At 36.4% G+C, this 27,372-nt stretch overlaps 1 protein-coding gene across 1 annotated transcript in view; it reads right to left on the reverse strand.

Moving 5' to 3' along the window:
* LOC111142998 (dihydropyrimidine dehydrogenase) overlaps nt 1-27,372 on the reverse strand; it is an 828,681-nt gene that overhangs the window by 14,756 nt on the left and 786,553 nt on the right. The window contains exon 21 of the mRNA XM_022496386.1: nt 8,965-9,108. Within this exon, the coding sequence (XP_022352094.1) occupies nt 8,965-9,108 (144 nt within the window). The remainder of the gene's footprint in view (nt 1-8,964; nt 9,109-27,372) is intronic.

Consider the following 27,372-nt stretch of genomic DNA (forward strand, 5'->3'; position numbering starts at 1 on the left):
TACTTTCATTCTTGAGTTAATTTTATTGAAAAAAATGGGAATGGAGAGTCACCTTAACCTACTATCTCCTTCAACCTGTCCATTCTTGACATAATAACTGATAGTAGGTAATATTTATTTAGGATATATAATGCTGGCTAAAAGCATTTCATACATTGCCTAATTTATAACCCCATGAGGAAGACTTTTATTTTCCCTGTCTCACAGATAAGTTAACTGAGGCAAGTTCATGCAGCTACAAAATGGTAGTGCCATAATTTGAACCTAGGCAGTGGGACAGAGTAGTTCCATGCTTAATTCAGGAAACTCATCCTCCATATAGGTAATCTGCTAAAATCTTATGAACTTTGCTACGTATTTCAGTGAAAGAAAATAGGTTAAGACTTCTTATGGTTGCTTTCTTTAAACATGGCTACTTACTAAAATGATACTGGTAAGTCCAAATTCAGTTTCATTAAATGCATATGGCATGGCAGGCAGTAGGTAGAAAATCTTAAGAGATGTCCTTTCCATAATGCAAGATTACTTAATGTATTATCTGAACTCCATCCTCAACCTACTTGCCACAGATATAGGTTCCATAATCACACCCTTTCTGATAGCTTTAGCTATTTTCTCAGAGCACATAAGCTCATGCAAGCCTTGATTATCCTAACATATAAACAAACCAACCCTTCCCTCTACCTTGTTTTTATCTTCCTGTCACTTTCCTTCTGATCGAGTTCAAGTCTAGAAAAGAGTATTCCATACACCTTGTTCTTATTTTCTCAACCTGCATTAATTCTTCAATTTACCATTCCATTGAAGCTGCTTGGGCCAAGACAAGCTAAATTGTGAAGGGTGTGAATGTTATGCTGAGGAGTTTACCTTAAGATGATGGAATCTTAAGGAAGGGGTTAAAAAAATCAGATTTGCATTTTTGAAAGAATATTCCATAATCATTGGAGAATGTATTAGGCAACAATGACAAAAGAAGGTGGGAGTGGTAGAATATTTCAAAATTCCATGAAAGAATATGTAAAGAACTGTATTAAGGTCTCCTTGGAAGGAGAGGACAGAGGACGAGGGAGACATGAGAGATAAAAATGATAGACATTGGTGAATGTACCCTGATCCCATTCACAAGTGGGATGAGCAATAGAATAGAATCTAGGCTGAATTTCAGGTTTCTGGCTTAGGAAAGAGAGTGGTCCTCAATGTTCACTGAGACACACAACTCAGGGTGGAGAGCAGTTTGGTTGGAATGATAATTAGTTTAGTTTTAAGTATGATGGCCCTTGTGCTCCTTGTTTAGACTGGAGGTATCCAGAAGATAGTGGGCTGCAAAAGTCTGCAGCACAGAAAAGAGAATGTGATAGAGATAGTTGAGACAACATGTAAGAAAAGTCTAGATTAATTATAAAAGGAGATGATACAGAAATTAGGAAACAGATGAATACAGACATCATTATCATTTAGCCAATTGTGAGAGTTAAAAAACTTGAATGTAAAGCAAGTCATGCAATTTAAGATATATTTTGTCACTGAGTCACAGTTTGAAAGATGAAGGGGCCACATGGAAGCGCAGATATTGAGATCTTGGGATGATAGTCTATTTGGGGGGAAAAGTCTATAACCATACTTGATACTTTAAAGCAACAAAAAAAGTTTAGATTAATCAGTCAAATGTAAATACTAAAATTCTAAAAGAACAAGATGGGGTGAATATTTATGATCTTACAGTGGAATAAAGCTAAACTAAGCAAATAAAAAGAGAAATCACAAGATACGCTTTTGCCTGATATAACTACATAAAGTTAAAGCTGCTCTACATATGTATAAAAATACTACAATACAAATTATGAGACAAATGGCAATATATAAAAAGTTTATAAAAAATATAAGCAAAGATAAAGATTCCAACAGAAAACTGGTCTAAAGAATGAGTAGTAAATTCGCAAAAGAAGAAATGGTCAAAAAATTTATAAAAACATGCCAATCTCACTACTATTTAAACATTCAAAATTAAAGAAAAGAAATGAAACACTTTTTTGACTATTACACTGGTTAAAATTAAACATAACTTCATTGTTGATGGGTGCCTAAGAAATGGGCCCTCCTATAATTTTTGGTGGCATGTAAATTTGCACACTCTTCCCGCAGAGCAATTTGGCAATATGTATTAAAAGACCTAAAATTTCACCTGTGATTTCTCTTGAGAAAACAATAAGACCTCTATGCAAAGATTTTGACACAATGATAATTATAATAGCATTATTTGTATACAATTTTGGAAACAACCTAAAGGTTTAGCAATGGGTTACTTATTTCTTTCTCCATGTTTTTATTTAAATTCCAATTAGTTAACATACAGTATAATGTTAGTTTTAGCTGTAGAATATCGTGATTTAACACGTCCATACAAACCCCAGTACTTCTCATCACAATAACTGCCCTCCTTAATCTTCATCACCTACTTAACCCATACCCCCCGCCCACCTCCCCTCATCAGTTTGTTCTCTATAGTTAAGAATCTGTTTCTTGGTTTTCCTCTCTCTGTTTCCCTCCCACATTCATTTGTTTTGTTTCGTAAATTCCACATATGAGTAAAATCATATGGTATTTGTCTTTCTCTGACTGACTTATGTTGCTTAGCATAATATTCTCTATCTCCATCCATACCATTGAAAATGGCAAAATTTCATTCTTTTTTGATGGCTGAGTAATATTTCATTGTATATATATGCCATTTCTTCTTTATCCATTCATCAGTCAGTGGACATTTGGGCTCTTTCCATAATTTGGCTATTGTTAATGCTGCTATAAACATTGTGGTGTATGTGCCCCTTTGAATCAGTATTTTTGTTTATTTTGCTTAACAGTGAAATGTTCTGAGTATATCTGTTAATGTTAAGTCCATCTGACCCAATGTGTTATTCAAAGCCACTGTTTCCTTGTTGATTTTCTGCTTAGATAATCTGTCCATTGCTATAAGTGGAGTGTTTAAGTCCCCTACTATTGCTGTATTATTATCAATGAGTTTCTTGATGTTTGTTATTCATTGCTTTATATCTTTGGGTGCTCCTATGTTGGGAGCATACATACTTACAAGACCTTCTTGGATATGCCCTTTTTTTTTTTAATGATATACTGCTCTTCTTCATCTCTTGTTAACAGTCTTTGGTTTAAAATCTAGTTTGATATAAGTATGGCTGCTCTGGCTTTCTTTTGACATTCATTTGCATGGTAAATATTTCTCCATCCCCTCACTTTCAATCTGCAGGTGTTTTTAGGTTTAAAATGAATCTCTTATAGGCATCATATAGATGGGTCTTATTTTTGTGTTTTGTTTTGTTTTTTAATCTATTCTGACACCCTATGTCTTTTGATTAGAGTATTTAGTCCATTTACATCCAGAATAATTAATTACGGATATGCATTTCGTGCTATTTTATTGTTTGTTTTGTCACTGCTTCTGGAGATTTTGTCTGTTCCTTTCTTGTCTTTGTCACTTTTGGTCTCTCCTTTGCACTCCAAGAATCCCCTTTAATATTTCTTGCAGGGGTGGTTTAGTTGTCATGAACTTCTTTAGTTTTTTGTTTGTCTGGGAAACTCTTTATCTCTCCTTCTTTTCTAAATAATAGCCTTACTAGATAGAGTATGCATAGCTGCAGATTTTTCCCATTCAGCATATTGAATATGTCATGGCACTTTCTTCTGGTCTGTCAAGTTTCTGTGGAGAGATCTGCTGCTAACTTTGTCTTCCCTTGTAAGTTAGGAACTTCTTCTCTTCTGTCTTCCTTCTTTTAAGATTTTTTTTTTTATTGCTATATTTTTCAAATTGAATTACAATATGTCTTGGTGTTGGTCTGCTTTTGTTGATTTTGATGGGTGCTCTCTGTGCCTCCTGGATCGAGACATCTGTTTCTTCCCCCTGGTTAGCAAACTTTTCAGCCATTATTTCTTCAAATAAATTTTCTACCCCCTTTTCTCTCTCTTCTTTTTCTGGGACTCCTATAATACAAATCTTATTACATTCCATGGAGTCACTGAGTTCCCCAAGTTTATTCTCGTGTTCCATAATTATTCTTTCTCTCCTCTGTTCAGCTTCATTATTTTATCTTCTATATCACCTATTCATCCCCCTCTTTCTTCCATCTTTGTGTTCATTAAATTCAGTCTGTTTTAAATCTCAGTTATTGCATTTTTCATTTCTGATTTTTTTTTAACTCTTTTACCTCTGCAGTAAGGGTGTCCCTGAAGTCTTTCATTCTTTTCTCAAGGCCAGCAAGTATCTTTGTGATTTTTGCTTTAAATCTCCACCAGGCATATTATATCTGTTTCAATTAGGTCTCTGGCCATTACCTTCTCTAGTTGTTTCATTTGGGATGAATTCCTCCATCTTGGCATTTTGTCCAAGTCTCTGTCCTTTTCTCTGTGTTGGAAAAGCCCATTGTTTCCTGCTCCTGAGAGTAATGGCTTTATGAAGAAGAGGTCATATGGTGTCCAGGGCCTGGTGCTCCAGGAAGTGTCTCTGGTGTGTGCTGTGTGCACTCTGCTGCTGTGTTTTGGGGGCTCTATCCTTTAGGCCAGTCTTCTGCAGAGACTTCCATTGCCTGCAGTGGGCAGTGTTTGGTCCTTGGCCAGAGTTGGGGAGTTGTAACTAGGTGTGCTCTGTTCTGCTTGTTATTTATGTTTTTTAAGATTTTATTTATTTATTTGACAGAGATCACAAGTAGGCAGAGAGGCAGGCAGAGAGAGAGGGAGGGAAGCAGGCTCCCTGCTGAGCAGAGAGCCCCATGTGGGGCTTGATCCCAGGACCCTGAGATCATGACCCAAGCCGAAGGCAGAGCCTTTAACCCACTGAGCCACCCAGGTGCCCCTGTTCTGCTTGTTAAATGAGATCTGATACTACTTCCATTAGAACTGAAGCCCGGCAGAACTCTCTGTTTGGGTATGGATAGGAATTTCTACTGGTCTTCTGGGGAAGGGGCCTGCCATGCTGGGACTGAGGCAAACTTGACCAAGATGGGCAGTACTGCCAGAGCACAGGGGTATGGGACCTGGTACAAGCAGGGTAGGCAGCCAGCATTGGACCTGTGCTGTTTACTGCAGATAGTTCTGTGTTTATGCTAAGAGGGTGTGGAAGACCATGGCACCAGCCAGCTCCTTTGTCCTCAGAGAGGGCTCTCTGTGCTTGCTGCTCTCAGGGAAGCACTCTGAGGAAAGCAAATAGTCTCCCCCACTGTGTGTCCCAGGCATTTTTCAGATCACTGTTCCACACTGTCTGCCTCTGTGTTGTTTGCCTGCCTTCTCTCCGGGAGCAGCACAGTGCCCTCCAGGTTCTAATAAGTTACATTTAAAAAGTTAATAATAAGTTCATATTATAAATCCTATGAAACCATTATTTCGATATAAAAGTGATATATAAATTATTGTGAAGTTTTTATGTAGCACATGTAAGAATATTCTATGATTATTTTAATATATGATATTTAGATATAAAAAGGACTAGAATTTTCTAAATCTAAGTTTTCATAGTTGCATAAGATTATGGGTAATTTTTACACTAATCTTTGCACTTTTAACATTAGAAAAAAACAAACGAAACTACGGAATGTTGGAGAGAAGAATTTAACTTTGCCCAGTAGTCTCATTTTACAGGTTTCTTACTTGATATTTGCCCCAAATCAAGTGATTAGTAGTACAACTGTGACAAAACCCATGTGTTAAAATTCCCTTATTAAATGTTCTTGTATTCTATGTTGATGTCTTCTTTTTCCATGGCCTATCTCTAGATCTATTTATACACTTTCTAGAATGGATCCAAATTTTTGTAGCTCCTATTATGAGTCAATCTTTTGAATCTCTTTAGCCAGCAATTCCCAATTTCATTTCCATCCCTCATTCTATCACTGATTACTAGGAAACTTGGTTAAATTATTTAATCTTCACTTTTCCTTAGTTTTCTCATCTGGAAAATGAATATAGAGATAGTTCCTATCCCAGGTATTGTGAAGATCACGTGAGATAAAACATGGATAGCACTCGGAACAGCAGAGGCACATTAGAGGTACTCGTTGCCATGTATTTCCATGGGTGCTTCCAGGAGATGAACTTTCTTTCCTACTCTGGTAAGAATGTGAATAAACATGGGTCTATTAGAGGAGAACTGATCTAATGAAAAATGCAGTCATACGGGGCACCTGGGTGGCTCAGTGGGTTAAAGCCTCTGCCTTCGGCTCGGGTCATGATCTCAGGGTCCTGGGATCAAGCCCCGCATCGGGCTCTCTGCTCAGCAGGGAGCCTGCTTCCACCTCTTTCTCTATCTGCCTGCCTCTCTGACTACTTGTGATCTCTGTCTGTCAAATAAATAAATAAAATCTTAAAAAAAATGCAATCATACATGCACACACACACACATCATGGATCTAGAAATCAGGAGTCATCTGAAACTGGGGTTCTCTGTGGAGACAGGAATAGATCTCTATATTTTCTTTCTTCCTCTAAAACATATGCTCCCCCACTCTATAGGAAGCCTTATAGAAAGCAAGATAAAGTGAGCAGTCATTGTTTTAACAAATGTAACTCCTCATTTTCCAGAGACATAGTTGCATTTATAACTATTATTGCACTAATAATTAAAAGTTGTACTTATAACTATTTATAAGTGAAAATGCTAACCCTAAGAAAACAAATAAACAAACAAAAAACAGTCCAACAAACAAAAAATTCAACCCACAATTACCAGCTACCATTACTTTTTTTTTTTTTTAAAGATTTTATTTATAGCAGTCCTTTAGTAGTATATCAGCACTATTATTGTTTTTGATGCTGGGAAGATGGTATCTACAATGTCTTGAGATTTATGCAATGTAACACCAGGGATACTTTAATTTGGATAACCTCAAATGAGGAGGCTGAGGAGAGGAATGTAAGTTTGCATTGTTTTTAAAGACTTTCTCTCCTTCCTTTCTTTTCTTTTCTTTCTCTTTTCTCTTTTCCCTTCTTTCTTCTTTCTTTCTTTCTTTCTGGGAGAGGGAGAGGGAGAGGGACAAGAAGACTCCTAGCTAAATGCAGAGCCTGATGCAGGGCTCAGTCCCACAAACCTGAGATCATGATCTAAGCCAAGATCAAGAGTCGGATACTTAACTGACTGAGCCACTCAGGCGTCCCTAATTTGCACTATTTTTAATAAGACTTATCCATCCTTGATACTTTAAAAAAAATGTTTACTTACTTTCCTGACTTCACGTTTCTTTGGTTTATTTAATTCTGCTTAGTTTGATATTTTACTTGGATTAGTGACTGACCAGCTTGAATTCAACTCTAGTAGTCTTTTTCTTTGTTCTGTTTTTGTCTTGCTTCTAGGTTATCAATATATTCCCTGAAGGAACAGAAGACTAGAAAAGGTCAAAATGCTTTTATAATTACCTTGCACTTTTCTTTCAAATATAAATAATATCTTTCTTTCTATTTTTTACATGTAAGGAAAAGATGAGATCTTACATTTAATTCAAGTTAATTTAGAAGAGACACAGAAGTGGGACAATGCTCACTTAACCTCAAATCATATAATAATTATAGCCAAACACAGGGCTTGTGAAGAGCTGACGGTTCTGGTGTTCTCTTTATCATCAGTGTCTATTTCATTCTTCTGGTAACAAATAATGCTGGGAAGATGGTATTGGGGGCTATTATGCTGTTAAAAGTCCCAAGTGTTCACATTATTTGGAATTATGGTATTGAAATACTGGTAGAATTTGTGTTCAACCACTTCTATATTTCCTTTCAGAAGTCTGCATCACTTAAATTTTGCAACAGCAAGTGTAAACCCCACTGTTTTTGACATAGGACACATCTTTTTTTCTCTCACAGGCAGAGGGAATGTTTGAGGTTCTAGTTCCCAGTTGACAGCTAAAGATGAATTTCTGGGAGGTTCCCCTGAGAGGTCTTAAGAGCAGATTTTCAGCTGATGCTTCAAACAGAAAATGGAAATGCAGGAATAGATTGTCATTAAATAGGGAAGAATAAGTTTCAGTAACTGAAACCACATTAAGTGATGGTGATTTCAGGGAGAATGGAGTTCTATAAGTCCTATAACACCTCCCTTTTCTCTCATTAAGACAATTCCATTTTGGGGAAGGTGGGCAGGAAGGAGGTAGGTGTGGTTATGACAGGGCAACCCAAGGATCTTTGTAGTGATGGAAGTCTTGTATCTCAACTGTGGTGGTAGAAAAAAACCTACATGTGCGGTGGGATTGCACAGAAGTAAACACACATGTATGCACATATACAGACGTGCACAAAAATTAAAAAATTAAAAATCTGAATAAGATCAGTAGATTGTATCGGTGTCATTATTCTGGTTGTGATATTTGGAAGAAGTTACACTGGGGAAACTGAGTAAAGGGTTCAAAAGACCTTTCTGTATTATTTCTTAACTGTATGTGAATCTGCCACTCTTTCAAAATAAAAAATGCAAGAAAAAAAATCAAGAAATATAACACACCCACCATTCCATCTTCATGATAATTCTTGCTATTACCCAGCAAATAGTCTCCTGATTCCCCAATTCATAAGACTTTCCAGAGACTCAATCAGACAAAGTTTGTTCAAATTGATACTGTTGCATATTAATCATTTAGTTGTATTATATGACTAACATATCTCTTGGATTTAATTGTATATGAATATAACTTCAAAATGACTATGAGAAGACAAAGAATTCACCTTAATATTTCCTGGCCCATTTAATACATACAGAAATTTCCAAGGAACACATACTTGACTATATTTTAAAAAGTATAAAATATGCAAATAAAAGAGGCTAACCCCTATCACCATAGACAGATTTTTTTAACTTTTATTATATTTTTAAACAAAATAAATTATATACTTACCCAGTAAATAAATAGTTAAGCTATATTGAGTTATATTGTATATTTACACAACAATATAGTATATACATAACTTAATTTTTACCTTGATGGTAGGTATAGGCTTTTTGGGGATAAAATGTTTTCTCTCAAATGGTGGCAAAGCTGCATTTTGTTCTTTCTGTCTAATCTTGTTCTCTGCTATGATTTCCTTGCGCTGCTCAAGATAAGGCCCAAAACTTGGTAGTTTCTAAAAGGTAAATGCACAAATAAGAAAGTGTGTTAGCTCACAGAAGAGAAAAATGTGGGGATATTAATACATAAGTATTATCAATAAACAAATGTGTTTTGAAATTGTTCTTATATACTGTAACAATGTCTTCATTTATTTGAGACTCACTAGGTATCAGATTCCATTAATTGTTAAAAAGAACTAAAGAGTGCAATACCTTTACCAAATATATACATATTAAATATACAGACATTAGGAGAAGGAGAGAAGTGAGTTGGGGGAAATCAGAGAGGGAGACAAACATGAGAGACTGTGAATACTGAGAAACAAACAGGGTTTTGGAGGAAAGGGGGGTGGGGCTTGGATGAGCCTGGTGGTGGGTTTTAAGGAGGGCCCATACTGCATGGAGCACTGGGTGTGGTGCATAAACAATGAATCTTGGAACACTGAAAAGAAATAAAATTTAAAAAAATACACAGATGTTAATTAAATACATTTCTAAATGGAATAAAGTTCACAATGGTAAACTAAATCCATTCACTTAAAACAGTAGCTATTAGACCATTTGTTTGGTTCGTATAGACAGAAGGTAAAATCTATTGATGCTTTTTTTCCTCTTCATCAGGTTTTTAGCACAATATAGACACAGCCATAGTCCCTGACAAATGCTTTTGTCAATAGCAAAGGTACTTTGCCGAAGTTCTAATCTGTATCTCTATTTTATTGTGATCAAATTCTTACTACATTTCTTTAAAGACTGTAACTAATGTTGATTGCAATTTACTGGAGTAGCTGAAAAACAAAATGGTAAAAATATTGATTTCTCCGTACAGAAAATAAATTTTATTTTGCATGAAGGAGGCAAAAATAGAAATGAAAAGCAGAGGAAATATCACAGTGCTTAAACAAACTCCATCAGTATTCAAAATCACATCATGGAGCTTTAAATCTCAAGGTTATTCAACTGTACTTTACAAAGTTCATTTAGAAAGATACCTGGGTGTAATGGAAAAATGCTAAGTGGTTTCAAGTTAACACGAATATGCCCTCATACTATTCATTATCCCACAATTATTCCCTCTTCACTTTTGTCCTTCTCCTCTTCTAGAACCTTTGATCTTCACTTTTACTGACACATGAAGCTGGTGATAAACACCACTAAATTCCAAATGTTCTGTGTCCGTCTATAACCTGGAATTGCTAGGTCTCCTTTCTAAGACTGCAGAAACACCCTTTCTTCTCTCTCTCTCCTACAAAATAAAGCCCATTTATCTAGCTGATAGAGGCTTGGAAAACTACAGCACTCCAAGGTCATCCTGATCTCTGACCTAGCAAATACTTCGGTGAAAAATCACACTTGTTTTGAAACACTGGCCTCCACCTGCCAGGTTGCATAACGTCCCAGGAAAATGTGTTCTCTAGTCCTTTAGAGATGTTAGCAGGGTAGGTAAGTGAAACTTAACCCATGCTCCAATTCAGCCAAACTGTCACTGAAAATTTATATTAGCAGAACATATTTATGTGGAAATATCTAAGATTGTTACTTCCATTCTCAATTTACTATAATTATGTCAGGAAGTTGAGCAAATGGAAGCAATGTTATGAATGCCAAATTATTAATATCTAATTAAACTAGAACTATATACTTCATTCCTATACCTCAATGCTTTCCTAAATTACAATATGTAATGATTTCAGTAATGTGAAATAATATGATGAAGGGACAGAATATATTGTATCTATTTTACCATAAAATAGGTGATGCTGTCTTGTTAGAAAACATCAAATCAATGAGTATAAAACAGATCCTCAACATTTATCACATAGGCAAGCCCTTTTAATGTAGAAAAGATAATGCTTGTTTGAAATGTCCTCTTATTAAGTAACTTTTTCTTGGGGCAGATGAGGGTGTTAGGGATTATATGTGATGTCAAGGTTCAGATAACATGGGGTTCAGATAACATCTCATAAGGTGGTAAACGCATGTCCATATGACATCACTCTTGTCAGAGTATCACTCTTGTCAGAGTATCACTCTTTCCACACTTCGCTTCTATACCAAGGGCACTAAATCCTAAACTTATATTCTTGAAGATTATCAAAAACCATTAACTGTTGAAACAATTGACCTCTGGCTCTAGCAGATTCCTCATGGTGGCAAGCTCAATGAAATGCCGAACCATTATCCTGATTCCCTGAGTCTTACCGACTCAACACTCTGATTCCATCTTAGAGTACTATAAATGTTATTCAAAAGAAATCATTCCTGGAACTTTTTGATCTATCTTCTTTTAAATCTAAACCAGAGGAGACTTTTTTCCCCATTTAGAATATTCTTTATCCAAAGGGAAATAAAATAATTAAGTTTAAATTGTGATATTTTCAAATAGTTCTGGTGATTATAATAATAATAATAGCAATAATAATAATAATAATTGAAAATCCCTTGGTGCTGAACAGAACACAGCCTGAGTAAACATCTATCATCCTGATATTTTCTGTAGTTTTGTTTGTTTTTTTTTTTGGCAGTGATTGACCACATTTGCCTTATTTAAATTATATTGCCTTTCTATGGCTAACAGAGCTATGACTATAATGTGATAATCTTTTCTAATTAGTCCTAAGGAGGAGTTCTCACTTTAACATAAAGATTCCTATAGGATTTTCTTTGTGTGTTAGTTAGAGCAGTCAATGGAAAAGAAGGAAATCTCTTGCCAATTTTTTTTCTTTAAATCGAAAGCAACTCACACGATACCAGTGACTGCCCTCCCCAACCTTCCACCATTCATCTCCAAGTCAAATAGGCTCATTTGTGTGTAGTTTCTCACTGCTATATGGAGGTCCCAGAGACCAGGTGTAGTGCCAACTTCCAAAACATCAAGGCTGCCATTGATTCTGCTTTCTGCAAATTAGTATAAGAAAGTTTAGTGCTTTTTAAGAAATTACTTTGTTACAGAGAAGCCTGGGAGGCACAGCTGGTTAAACCACAGTCTTGATTTTGGCTCAGGTCAAGATTTCAGGGTTGGCGTCTGGAGATCGAGCCCCATGCATCTGATTCTCTACTCAGTGTAGTTTGTTTGAGATGCTCTCTCTCCCTCTCCCTCTGCTTCTTTCCCTGCTCATGCTGTCTCTGTCTCCCTCAAGTAAATAAATAAAATCTGTTTAAAAATTCCTTTGTTACGTATTAAGAGGGCTCTACCATATCTGAGTTCTGAATATTTTAAAAGTTAAGTTTTCCGAAAATATAAAAGATCAATTCTCTCCTGCACCAGACGACCACCTTTACACACACTACACTTGGCCACACGTTTGTGTTCTGATCTTGCCAAAAAAACAAACGAAACAAACAAACAAAAAGCAAAATAAAACTGAGAATGAGTGAAGACGAATGCATAGTTGGCTGGTGTCTACGTGTGCAATCAGTGATGATTAATAAAGCATTTAGTTCAAATCTCTGCCTGAACATATAGTTAATTGATTTCCTGTTGCAGGAGGAGAAGCAGCAGAGCCTGACAGAGCCAGCAGCAGGAGCTTTTCCTCTTCATTCATTATTTTCTTACAGAAAAAGTTGTAGCCCGCGGTAACTCAAAGCAAGGGATTTTGAGCATCATGCTATGTTTCTTAAACAAAGAAAAAAGTTCTTTACGACTATCAAAAACTGCTTTGTAACTGATGAACTCAACAAAGCTCCGAAATGGTATGATTTTTGTTTCAATACTTTCTCCAGGGATTCATCATTGATGAATTTGTTCTCACCAGAAAAGCTAAATCCTACTCATTTAAAGATAACAGTATCTCACACTAAAACTGTCTCTATCCAGATATAAAAAGCATTACATTGCCGATAGAAAAGTGACAACATAATGAATCAACAATGATATCTTAGGCCAGCAAAGCTTTAAGGTAAAGCAGTCTATTTGGATTATAATTTATTCATGGATCAATCTAAAGGTAATTGAGCATATTATGAAGTAGAAAAGCATTCTTGTTTCTAATAGAAGCAGGTACTGGTATCTTCTAGTTTAAATTGCATAATTTTTATGAGAATGGCAGCAAGTTGGCTAATAGCAATGGTGTACAGTGCTATAATGGATCAACTCTATTTTCCTAATCATACTGCCTTATCTGATTGGAAACAATAACAGCAAGAAAAGTAATTACTTGATAGTCAAATGGTAATAAGTTAAAAGAGGATTTCAGGTTTATACTGAGTGTAATCTACATACATAGGTACACACATACATATATAAAATCACACATATACACTAAGTACAATATATATTTATGTATATATATCACACTCAATATAAATCTGAAATCCAAATATATATATATATATATATGAAATTGTGTGTGCATGTGTGTGTATAATATACTTGTGCATGTGTATATGTATAAATATATACACTGACAAAGAAATAAGTTCAAGGATATATGTCTCACAACTATCCAAGAATTACCTTTTTTTTTTTTTTTTTTACAAATCCAAGAATTGCCTTTTTTTACAAAAGTCCACATATGACTTAGTTACATTATTTGTATTCTGCCGTTTATTCAACAAATACAGTATCAAACACTAGCTCTGGATCAGAAACTGTCTTGTACTACATTAAAGGTTAAATAAATTCCGTATGATATGTGTACATTTAACACTGTTACACATTTTCTAAGTATCCCTTGCCATACATTAAGGGTACTGTCAGATTGAATTATATATTAAGTATTTCTGGTTATTGCAGTTGTCTAAAGGAATGATAAACCATACTTCTTGGAAAACTGTTTGATCTCAATTAAATGACCATTATTGGAGATTTAAAAATGAGGAAAATAAAAGAGGTACTCTTTAAAAAAAACAACTCAGGAAGGCAATGGAATACTTTTTAGATACTCAAAATATACAGTTTGGACCCCAATGGCTGGGAACATGGGTTCTCTGAGTGTGTTTCTAGCATACCTTAATTTCAACCACTGTGTGCTCAGCATGACATATGTAAGGGAAACAGAGGTGAGAAGTCTCAATTCTGTTCTGTCCAAATTCAGTTACTTTTCTTCTTCCTTTCTCTGAATTATTAGAGTAGTCAACTGCTTACATTTGATCCTGATTTTTATTTCAAAATCCATTTTAGCATGGCTTAGATTCAGAAACTCAGATTTTTCCTATGAGTAAATGACATGTAATGCTTAATCACTGACATAACAATAAGCAGTTTTTCATGATATTATCAAATTTGGACAGTGGAAAACAGTAAAAGACAAAAAGGAAAGGACCATCTACATATTTCATAATACTACATGGTGCCCAGTGGTATAAATGGGAACAAAGGAGTCGGACATGCAAAATACCTGAAATTAATGAAATACAACTATTAGTTGAATCTGACAAATTGAAAAGTACAACTTTTGATAAACTATCTAATGTCTGAGTCAGTCAAAAGCAATGACAGTTCGTGCTTCTCAGTGACAGTAGAAAGCCAACATTTGCATAGCGGTTAGGGTACTGATTTAGAAGTAAAATTTGCATTAAAATCACAGTTTTACACTCATTAGCTGTGTGACTATGAGCCAATTACTTAACCATTCTGCTACTAATTTTTCTTATCAATGAAATGAGAATGACAGTATCTAACACACGATGTTGATATAAGCATTAAATGGAATAATATTTGTAAAGTGCATGCCTGCCAATTTATTCCCATAAGCCTTAACTGCTTATATTGCATTGTGTACCATGCTCCATATTTCCATGTTGGCTATTACATCCCCTTTGCTAGGCAAGCCCCTGCCAGTCTTTTTCATCTGGTACATGCCCATTTGGCATTGTAGTCTCAGCTTGGTTTTCATAGCCTCTAAGTAATCTTCTTAACTGGCTCCCCTCCCCACAGTGTTAGGGCCCCTCACGGTGCTCCAGAGCACACCTTAACTCCTGCACCCGCCGCACTGCCTTCCCCTGGTAGTCTATGCCTCTACGGTCCCTGCTTGAGGTCCTAGAGAGTTACTTTTTGATCCAGCAGATACTAGGTATACAAGATGTTTTTGAAGCTTAACAAATGAATGAATGAATATCTTGAATGTATTTTAAAAATCCAGCTGGTTTTTCGAAATGTCAGCTAACCTGAAACATGACTTTCAGAAAGAAATGAATTTAAATGAATACGTCCATTTAACATTAAAATCAAATGTAGTAAAAAAAAAACCATACTTATACATACATAAGAGCTGTGATTCATAAACTCAAAAACATTTACAAAGTGCCAGACACTTGAGATGTATTTATAAAAGACAATCTGTGACCTTATAGAGAACCTATAGTTAATCTATAGAACCTATAGTTAATCACAACTGCAGTCCTCAGAGACAAGGGCTGAGGCACAGGTGACACAGAGTGCTAGATAAGCAATGACAATGCATACCTAACCCAGGCTGAGGGGTCAGAGTTTTTTTTAGAAGAGCTGACATCTGAGCTAAGTTCTGAAGGATAGGTTGGCAAATGGTGAAGATGGAGGTGTGAGGGCCAGGAAAGGGGAAGAAAATCCTCCCAGTGGAAGAAACACCAGAGGGAGAAGGGGCGCACTTGGGAAGAGGTGCTGGAGAGCCAGCAGACTGCTAACCCAGTGCTTTCTGTTTAATAAGATAGAAGAGGGCGAGCAGTTTCCTCTGTGAAGGGAACCACATCAGAACGTATGTAAGGAAGAATGTCAATCAAGAGAAGAAAATCTAATATTAATAGAATGCTAAAAGAGGATGACAGAAGGAAGACCTGCTTTTGGCAAAGCACTGGGGAGGTGCTGGGGCCACAGAGACAAGAAGGAGGAGGTTCTTTTTAAAAGCAGCACATGGCTTTGGGAGGAAGACTGACTCATATTGTTTGAAACTGAGGTGAGAAAATTATTATTTATACTGAGATATTATTTAAATGATGCCTATCAGTTTCTTCTAAAGAAATAAATTTATGAGATACCACTTCACAGCAGTCAGATGGGCTAAAATTAACAGGATTGGAAACAACAGATGTTGGTGAGGATGTGGAGAAAGGGGAACCCTCTTACACTGTTGGTGGGAATGCAAGCTGGTGCAACCACTCTGGGAAACAGCATGGAGTTTCCTCAAGACGTTAAGAATAGAGCTACCCTTAATGACTCAGCAATTGTGCTCCTGGGTATTGACCCCAATGATACAGATGTAGTGAAAAGAAGGGGCACCCTCACTACAGGGTTCATATCAGCAATGTCCACAGTAGCCAAAATGTGGAAAGAACTCAGATGTCCATTGACGGATGGATAAGGAAGATGTGGGGTGTGTGTGTGTATGTGTGTGTGCACGTGCATGTTTACATACAATGGAATATTACTCAGCCATCAGAAAGGATGAATACTTATCATTTACAAAGACATGGATGGAACTGGAGGGTATTATGCTGAGCAAAATAAGTCAATTAGAGAAAGACAATTATCATATGGTTTCACTCATATGTGGAATATAAGAAATAGTGCAGAGGACCATAGGGGAAGGGAGGGAAAACAGAATGGGAAGTCATCAGAGAGGGAGAAAAAACATGAGAGACTCTTAACTATAGGAAACAATCTGAGAGTTCTTGGAGGGGAGGTAGATTGGGGGATGGGTAACTGGATGATGGGCATTAAAGAGGGCACGTGATGTGATGAGCACCGGGTGTTTTACACAACTGACGAATTGTTGAACACTACATCTGAAACTACGTTGGCTAACTGAATTTAAATTAAAAAAAAGATAAAAATAAAAATAAATTCCCACGTTAACCCCCTCCCCAAAACAATACCTTTAGCTTGGAGTTTGGGAGATGAAGCCTTGTGGCATGATTTAGGAGAAACAAAAACAATGAGATGGCCAAACCACTGTGCCTGAAGAAGACAAAATTCTGAAACAGGGGGAGAAGAGAGAGGAGAGGGGAAAAGAAAGAGGAAAAAGAGAAGGAAGAGGGAAGGGACAGAATAGAAGCAGAGCCTGGTAGTACGAGGGCTGGGGGACTTTAAAAAAGAGGAAGAGCTCATATTCAATTTTAAGCTGTTTGCGTTGCTGCAATTGAAATCCTCTTCTCTGACCCTTAAAACTTAAATAAGTCTCCTACGTACTTATATGCCTTAGAGAGAAATTTGGAAGAAAATCAGCAAAAATAGGCTTGAGTTTCATGGTTGGGTGGGCATATAGCTCAAAGAATAGGAACCAACAAGAAGTAAGATTGAGGGAGATGCAGAACTCGGCAAGAAGGAGAATTTATAGCTGGAAGTGACCTAGAGAACATAATCTCCAGGGATTTTATAGCAATTTCCAGAAGGATGGACTGGCTGATTTCAGCTGACATTGGTTCCATAGACAATTTTCAGGGAGAATAGGATAAGTAGAGGAAGAGATGCACAGACAGTTTGATGTAACTCTGACCCAAATGAGCACTTAATTCCAACTAAGAGATTAAGGAAGATGTCTAGTGAAAGGGGAATTTAAACTGTGACAAAGGGTTATAAAAGGGAGAAATAGTATGTAGTGCTGAAAAGAGATGAGAGAGATAAAGAAATGATGAGGAAAGGAATGAAAAAAAACAGGATAAATTCATTCTATAGAGCTAAAATATAGTACAATATAGTCCATGACTGGGGAATAACAGGGCTAAAGCTGGGAAATCTAGGGAGGGCTCTGAATTCCGGGCAAAGCAGCTTGGATATTTGTTCTTCGGGGTGTAGGGAAACACCAGATATTTGAAAATATGCGATTGGATGCCTTCGGTGGTGGAAAGAAGGGTGAGTTGAGGGAGTGAGGATGTTTGTGGCAGAAAGAAGATAATGATCCAGATGACGGAGATGGGATTTTGGTAGAAGCATAAAAGTGACATAGATGACCTATAAGATTTTTTTGTTTCTTTCAAGAGTCTATGGTACTCTGGAAAATAGAGAACATATATTGACTACACACCTCAACTCCAACAGCCTTCCATTGATCTTCACCCCCACACTGCCCGCGGACTGCTTCACCCCTAGTCTCACAGTGACTTCTGCCTGACACCACCCAGTTTTCATTCTTTGTGACCCAGAATCCTTCTCTGACGGACCTCTCTCTCTACGTCTTTGCTGCATCTTTCTGCAAATGACCCCTCCTCTCTCACCATCCCCTGCTCAGTCAGAATCTCAAACGCTATCAAAATCACACAAGAGCTTGTGGTTAACCAATGGCCGCAGAGGTTACAATTTGCAGAAGAGTTCCTTCTCAGTCAAAAGGAATGGGAATTCACATTGTGGGGAAGCTGGGATTAGTTTTTCTTTCCTGGCACTCTGGAGGACCCTTGCTTATATTCTGTAGTAATGATGAGGTGGGGAGAAGACTCGAGGAACATCGACCACAGCTGGGGTGGGAGGTGATTATAAGTTTGACGAGGGAAGGAAATGCATTGTCAGCACCATCTTCATCAAAATCAGCACATTAACTGAGCTTTGCTGTACACCGGGCCCTCTGCAAAACACAGGAGGACGTTATCCGTTCTTTATTGCAACCCTATGAAGTGGGTATTATCCTCGTCCCTGCTGCAGACCAGATCACAGTTTCAGAAAGGCTAAGCAACCTGCTCCAGCTCTCGCTGTTAACAAATGGCAGAGATAGGATTCACATCCCAGTCCGCCAGATGCCAGACCCTGTGCTATGCTGTTGCTCAAGTTTCTTTATAGCGCTTACAAAGCTCTGTATTAGATAAGTGTATAATATATTTTTGACTGATATAAAGACACATACTACACATATAATCCATTCCTTGAAATCAACCCTTCCCACTTTCACTCATTCCACAAACTATGGAGGGAAAAGTGTTTCATATAGTAGATACCATTTAAAAAAATGCTGAACACATACCATGCAAAATATCTGTATTAGTTCAGTCCTGTTTATTATTGGCTTCAAGTTTAATGAGCTCAAGTTAATACAGGTGAAAGGCCAGAGTGTTACATGCAGCAGTTAATGAAATACCATAGAGCTGCTGAGAAAATGATTAGCAGCCAAATGTGAATTTAATATACTTCATTCTCAAGAAGCAATGCCCCCATGGGAGGCTTCTTTCCATGGGAGGTAATATTGGAAAGAGCACTTGAGAGTTAGAAGATGGGGTTGTGTTCTTAGCCTTGATATCCCCTCATCTTGTGACCCATGGGAGCTAGTGACTCCTTTGGGTCTCAGTTTTCTCATCTGTAAAATGAGGGGGTCAGACCAGATAATTTACATAACTTCCAGTAATGTTTTGTTTTGTTTTCAAATTCACAGTTAGAAATCCTCAGGGTTTACAGGGCGCCTGGGTGGCTTGGTCAGTTAGGCAGGCGTCCAACTCGATTGCAGTTCAGGTCATAATCTTGGGGTTGTGGAATCAAGCTCTGCATTGGACTCTGCGCTCAGTGGGGAGTCTGCTTGAGATTCTCTCTCTCTCTCTCCCTCTGTCCCTCCCCCATGCTCTCTCTCTAAAATAAATAGATAAATCTTAAAAAAAAAAAAGGAAAGAAAGAAATCCTCAGAGTTTATGACCAGGTGGCATCACATCCATAGTCTTAACCACATCACATCCACAGTTTGTGGATGAAATACTTGACTGAGTCACAAATTATAACTCTTTTCCTCCTATTTACAGAACATTTCAAGTCTTTTGAAACTGGAAGTATGAATAATATGGACAATGTTTATCAAACTCCCAAGGTTGGATGAGTTCATAAACTGTTCTAGGCTTCACTGGTGGAAGGTACAACCAAAGATGTCTTCTCTATTTTCTAATTATGAAATAATAAAACCTGTATAAATAATTAAGATAAATAAAATAGTTTTTTAAATGAAGGCTAATATAATCTGTATACATTGAGAAATTCATTCACAACCAACGCTGCACCGTAATTATCTTTATACAGTTTGGTTTATAGTTACAACTCACCTGGATACATTCTATACAAATGAACCACGTGAATATTAGAAGTGGATATAAGTGATACCAGACATGAAATTGCCACATCAGTAAGAATAAAACATAGACACACGTATGGTTGCATTTGATAGGCAAAGTTACAGGATGTTACAGGATGGGAGAAAATGGAAACTTCTACTGAAGCAGTGCAATACAGAGTGATCACTGGATTTTGGGCTCAGAGACCAAGACACTTGGTCTCTAAGACAAGTCACTTGCCCTATGTGGGCCTCGGTTTTCACCTGTGTAAAATGGAGATAGCAATGACCTTTCTGCCTACTTGCTCTTCAAAACGACTGTTTGAAATAGGAAGGTGCTAATAGATTATTAAAATACAGCTTTTACCATTTTGAAAACTATAAATCAGTACAGAACCAAAGTGTTATTTTATTATAGTGAATGTAATTTATATTTGTGTACCATTTTTTAACATCTTTACAATGTAAAGATGAAGTGAGTATTCTGCATTATAAAAATGTCACAAAATATTAGCCTCACATAAAGAAAGACTTCCTAAGCTATAGTCCTTCCAGTGCCTTTGGAGAACTTGGATGAAATAATTTGCTTTGGAAATCCACCTTCAAAATGCTACTGCTTTCATGGCTAAATATTGCACAGAATGTCAAGGGCAAAAACCAATGAGGGAAAATGGAATAAAAATTACCTCATACAATGGGATAGAAGCAAAGAAAAACAGAAAAATGGGGTGATGAGGAAAATGGGACCGCTATAAATATGAAAAGAGCATTCCGGGGTCAGGCTATGTTTGGAGCAAGAGTGGAAGATTAATCAATCTTTTCCATATTTATTCAATATGATACTTAATATTTTCCCTACACAGAAACACCGGGATGACTGCTTTAAGCTTTTTTACCTGAAAGTGTGGCATAGGGCATAAAGTATCACATTTTGATCCAATCAAAAACCCTATTTGGAGTTACAGTTCAGGACATATTGGAAAAAATGATCATCACTTTGAAAGTCAATTTTTAGGGCTTCTATGCTAAGCAGGAGATTTATATTGGAGAGAAAATAAAAGGAAGTCCAAATTTTTAGTTGAAAGGAAAGAAATTTAGCAGGATGTATTTAACATGGGAAAGAATCTTTTGTATGTGTGGCAAAATGCTCCATAAACCACAGCTTCTGCATGCAGACATGGAGATAGTAGCAAACATCCATAAGATAAAATTTATCTCTGTACCTGGGTCATTACTGAAGGCAATCATTGCCCCACAGATTTTGGATTTTCCTCTCTTTTTCTTTTTCATTACTTTCTAAATGATATTATGATTATTTATGCATCTCTATTTTTCTGAGTAGATCATAAACATTTTGAGGACAGGATACTTTTTGAAAATGTTTTATCTTCACCTTGGTTCTTTGTACATAGTTGGCCTTAACTAACTATTTGATGAATGAATGAGGGATTAACACCAACAAAAAGCTATACTGACAAGAAGTTTCAACAACCTCAATGTGTGTGTAGTTACAGCTTAATGCTGATAATTGAACACTTTTCATATAAAACGTCCAAACAGGTTATCTCTATGCACAAGGCTTGGCAAGAATGAGATTCATCTAATGCTTAATGACCAAACAACTAATTTTTGGCTTTATCCAAAAATAATTAAACCAATCCCTGATAATAACATTTGCTTTAAATTGTAAAACGTCCTCTACAGCCTGACAGATTTGGAGTAATAAGGTATTGTAAGGTATAGTTCCAAGAAATTAATTTATATTCAAAGGTATAGAGCACAACACAAATAATTTCTTTGTATTTTCCTGATTCTTTGCTTAAAGTATTCTATCAAGAAAATAATAATGACCAATTATTTCACTGTCCTGTTCATAAAAATCAAACAAAGTCAAACAGAAACAAAAAAATTAAACAACAAAAAATTTGTAAGCCAGAGTTCTTCAAAACCCATTATTTTATTGAAAATATACTTTGAACAGTTGTGAATCTAGGCAATCGTTGCATTAAACATTAAGCTTCCAGAAACAATAATTCACTTGACATCTGTGTGTTTCATGTAGGCCTTACGGCCACGTAGGTCACACTGCTCGTCTTCAGACCTTCCTGCTCTTGAGTCTATTATAAAGATGAACCTCACGTTTGGCAAAGGCTAATACCACAAAATGAAAACAGTAGTCAGAGAGACCCACCATTAGGCTTGGAGGAGAATAATCTGTACATAATCTTCTGAGCTTCATCAGATATCAGCCAGATACACATTTATCTGATCATTTAAGGTCAAGTCTTATCAGACAACAACCTCTAATCCTTTCTTGTATCCACCAGGCAAAATCTTTGCCCATATTATCTCAATCATCCCATCATTTCGTATTTACAGTTGAAAACCGAAGACCGCTACAGAGTATGACTGCTCCCCCCACAACCTCGTGACTGTAATCACAAGTGAGCACGCAGTAGGGCCAACAAGCCTCACTGTGTTACTACCGATGCTCTTCAGCTTCCTCTCTCTACCACGTGACATTTTTTGCATCTTCTTCTTGCTTCTAAAGCTTGAACTGCCACTCCTTTTCCTTCTCAGTTGAGGACCTGCCCTCATATTATTAGGTAAAAATACTGAAGTAGTATTTCTATTCTGCATTTTGTAAATCCCCCTCATCTGTACTATCACCCTTCATCTTTTCTTCTGTTATGATAGGAGGTGCCCTTGCTTCTACAGGATCCACCGAGGGCTCTGTCTTGCATACGTTTGATCACCTGAAGAAATCGGCTTCTTTACTTTTTATCTCTGACCATCCCATGATTCATTCTCATTTTCTTATTATTTCTGTTAACATACAAATGTGCTTTAATCCCTCCCCCACTCAAAACAAATACACAAAACGAATAAAAGTACTCTGTCTCTGCAGCCACTTCCAGGCTTCCTCATTTGCCTATTTCCCTTCAAACCTGTCGGAAGCCCTGGTAATTGCAGTGTCTGTCCTCCCAGCCTCACCACACATTCAACTCCTCAGTTACTTGGTCCAGGAGTTTGTCCTCCATTCCCAGCCACAGAAATGCTGTGGTGTTGGGGCCAAAGACAACCTTTATTTTGCAGATTGGGTGGCCACACTTTTGTGCTCATTTTCCTTTCTGCCTCAGCAGCATTCAATGAGGATGACCCCCTCCCTCCTTCCTAAAATACTGTACTACTTTTTTTTTTCTACCTCACTTCTGTTTCTCCTGAATTTTTTTTCTTTTCTTTTTCTCTGAAACCCATAGCTTGGAACATCCAAGTCTCAGTACCAGATGTTCTTTTTTCCCCTCTGCCAGTGACCCTTTCCAAGTGATCTGATCTTATGGTTTTAAATACCGTTTAAGCTATGGCTTTCAGATTTAGAGTTCCAGTTCTGTTCTTTATACTGAGCTCCAGACTCTTATATCCAATGACTTAATTAACACTTAATTAGATGTAGATAGTGATCTCAAACTTAACATGTCTTAAGCAGATCCTTTGTTATTTCACTCCAAACATTCTTTCCTCAATCTTCCCTATTTCAGTTAATGAAATGACTGCTGTCCCATTTGCTCAAGTCAAAAACTTAGGGCTATTCTGGATTTATTTTCCCTGTATCTTCCCCTCTAGAACAACTCCTTCAGCAAAACTGCACTCAAAACAACCTAATTCTCTCCACTTCCCACCATCTCCATTGATACGGGTCTAGTCCAAGGTTCTAACATCTCTCACCAAGAACACTGCAGTCAGTAGCTTCCTAACTGATCTGTCTACTTTCTCTTTTGACTTGATGTAATGTATTCTCCACATAGTAGCCAGAGCAATTGTCTTAAATAGAAATGAGAACATGTCACTCCTCTGCTTAAAACTCTCCAATGATTTCCCAAAGTACTTAAAATAAAATCTAAAAGCTTTGCACTGACTGCAGGCTTATCTGGCTCCTGCCTACCCCTTCAATTTTATTTTTTAACCACTCTCCTCTTAATTTGCTACTTTGCAACCACACTCGTGTACTTTTTGCTGTTCTTAAAAAGTCTTAGGGCCTTTATATGGAAAGGAGGTCCTCTAAATTATACTCTGTATATCTTCTTTTTGATAATGATCATATTCTTTATTCCTTTACTTTATATCGCCATCCTTTGTAGAAGATACGAGCTACCAAATAGGATGTTCATAAATTTTGTTCAATGATGTTCCCCTAGAACTTTGAACAATACCTGGCCCAGTATACATTCTCAAATGAATAAATGTATGGGTAGTAGTATATATAGGATAAACAGTGCAGTCCTTCATGTTGGCTTTCCATCTTGGTTCCATTATGTACTATTTAACCTGGTCAAATTTTGTTTTACCTTTATAAGATTTCAGGTACCTCATTCATAAAATGGGAATAACATTTCATAAGGTTGTAGTAAGGATTATATAACTTACATAAAATGTATACAATGAAGCCAGAGCTTGGTAAACAGTAGGCACTTATTCCAAGTTAGTCTTTATCATCCACATCATATTATTATAGAAATCCTCGCAACACATTATAGTTTTCTTTCTAGTATTAACTTACATATGCTTTAGCACATTTTTCTATGTGCTTAATATGCTAAAGTAAACATTCCCTCTCCCTCGTGTAAATCCCCTTTTCCAGCTTTTATAAGGTAAATCAATGGCTTAAACATGTTTTACACGATGGAGAATTGCTTATATCACATTTAGACTGCATACACTCTATAAAGTAAGGATTACTCACATAGTTATATAATTTTATGCTCCACATGTTGAAATAAGTAAAATTAAGAAAATGAAGATTTGATAGTTGCGAAGTAAATGTAAACATGAGTTCTTAAAGAATGAAAGGAAGACCATTCCATAGCCTAAAGTAAATGCTGTCATCTGTGGGGGCTGGGGAAAGATGCTACGATCTGAGCCCATTACCGTGCTACTTCAGGAACATCTGGCAGTCTGTCACTTCACAGGCAACAACATCTTCTCTAAACAGAATAGACTCGAATTCATCAGGGATTCCCATAGTACAGTATATGCTTAACTTAAGTACCTGCTTTCCGTGATTTCCATAGATTATCATATTCATGACACTGTGGAGTGAAAGCATTCTTCTCACTCTTTAACCAGAACATGAAAAAGAAATTAAAACATTGGCAGGCACTTTGTCTCCAGTTTGTTGGACAAGTAAGAAACGGATTTTCCACCCATTTATGTAAATGAAATTCTGTCAACTTAGAGCATTTTAACAAAGATGACAGCCGCCTGTCTATTAATAAATACTTGACAGGATAACAATTACAATTGTAGTTGACTGTTTTTCTTTCAATAAATGTAGGTCAGTGGGTATTTTAAAAGAATTTATTTAAAATAAATTTGCAAACCCCAATAACTTTTCCCCTCATCTCTATTAACCCAGAAAGAAATGTTAACATGCATTCTTGCCTTCTTGATAGTGGTTTTAGAACATTATGGCCAAGCCTTTTAAATACATATGACTATGTAATTAAATATATGCGTGCTTACTCTGTGTACACACACACACATACACACACATATAAATACATGTAAGGCATCTATCCTTTGATCCAATATTTTGAATTCTATAGAAAGACTTAAAGCCTAGTAGGCTCTCTGTTGTCCAAAAGTGGTTATTCAGATTAGGGATTATTTTTGTGCTGCTTCTTCTCTCTGACTTTGGATTTTATTCATTGTTGACTATCAGGAAGGAAGAGTAAGGATATGTAACAAATTAGTTAATCTGGTTACCCATCAAGCTTTGGGAATACATTTAGTAGAGAAAGAACTGAATTCAATGAATAAATTGAGTTTTGAGGGATTATCTATGGAATTCATTAATCCACTCTGGCCCAATGCCCCATTAGTTAGATTTCAGAAAGCGACTTTCTGAACAGAATGAGGATGAAATTTTTGAATTTTTTTTGTGAAATAACTTTCCAAGACAACTTGTTTTTCTCTATCTAGTGGAGTTTGGGAGAAAGTCTATGTTGATGAATTAGAATGTCAGTTACAAGCACTCCCCAAACAGTGAATAATTTTATCTTTATCTACTACAAATTGAAAACACAATATTGTATTTCATCACATTTAAGATGTTATCATACATTGCTTTTATCCATATAGTAAGAAGAAAATTATAAGCAAAATAAATTTTTCAAAATATTACTAAAACTTCTAAACATTCAGTCTGTCAGTTTAAAGAGAAGTTAATTGTAAGACACCCCGAAAAAAGTTCATGTCTTAGAATGGATGAAATGCATTATGTTCCTCAAATACTGACTGGTTCATTTCTAAGTTTCTTTCTCATCACTGTCAGTAGCCATAATATGCTATCTCATTATTCTGAGAGCAATATTATGTGAAAATTACATCAACATTCCTAAAATCCAATTTGTAAATAAAAGTCCAAATTTTAGAAGTATAAAACAACAACAACAAAATTATTGTCAGACAAAAGCAGGGAATAAACAATGTTCTACTTCCAGCTTTATCCCAGAAAACAATGTGAATATTTGAAGGAAAAAGGCAGGGAGGGGTAGTTACTAGATGTTTCTGATTTGGATTGAGTCTAGATCTAAATGCTTCCGAGATAGATGTCTGTTTTTTGAATTCCATTCTTCCCATATGTTCTCTGTAATAGATAATGCCAATTTTTTAAACTGAAGAATATGTAAAATATGTATTTGTATTTATGTCTTCGAAGGTGATTTCTAGAAGAAAATATCACAAATAACCCTGTTGCTTCAAAGAAAACCATAATGTCTGACTATATTTTTGTCTATTTTTTAAGAGCACGATTTACCTCTTGAATTCCTGTATGATGGTCTCTGCATGAACTAAATACCTGAGCAGTTGACAGACTTAGTTATTTCTAGGAAAAATTTCTGTTGATCACTGTCCAGGGGTTAATTCAAGTACTGCTCCTTACAGATACTTCTTCTAGGACAGAATGAGCCACAGAGAGAAAGATGCACAGACAACATCAAAAGATACAGAATCTTTATGCCATTTAATGGTTGCTGTGGGTTACATCAGCCAAGTCCTAGGAAAGTAGGTCTTCCCTGAATAAGAATGATTCAAAGAGATAATGTCATATTTTATTAGAATCTACAAAATCATAAGCAAATACCATATATTCTTGTTAGTCATCCAATGATGGGATTATGCATAGGATGCACTAATGGATTACTTAAATATAAATTACTGCCAAAATTGTCCCCCACTTCAGAGACATTGTAATTAATCTATCTCTTATGTCAGATGAACTGGGAAACTTATCCTTCTGATCACATAGGATTTACTGCTTTTCTTCATCTCTCTCACTCAGTAATC

Source organism: Enhydra lutris, unplaced genomic scaffold (genome assembly GCF_002288905.1).
Source record: "Enhydra lutris kenyoni isolate GAN:26980312 unplaced genomic scaffold, ASM228890v2 scaffoldscaffold9, whole genome shotgun sequence".
Taxonomy (NCBI): Eukaryota; Metazoa; Chordata; class Mammalia; order Carnivora; family Mustelidae; genus Enhydra; species Enhydra lutris.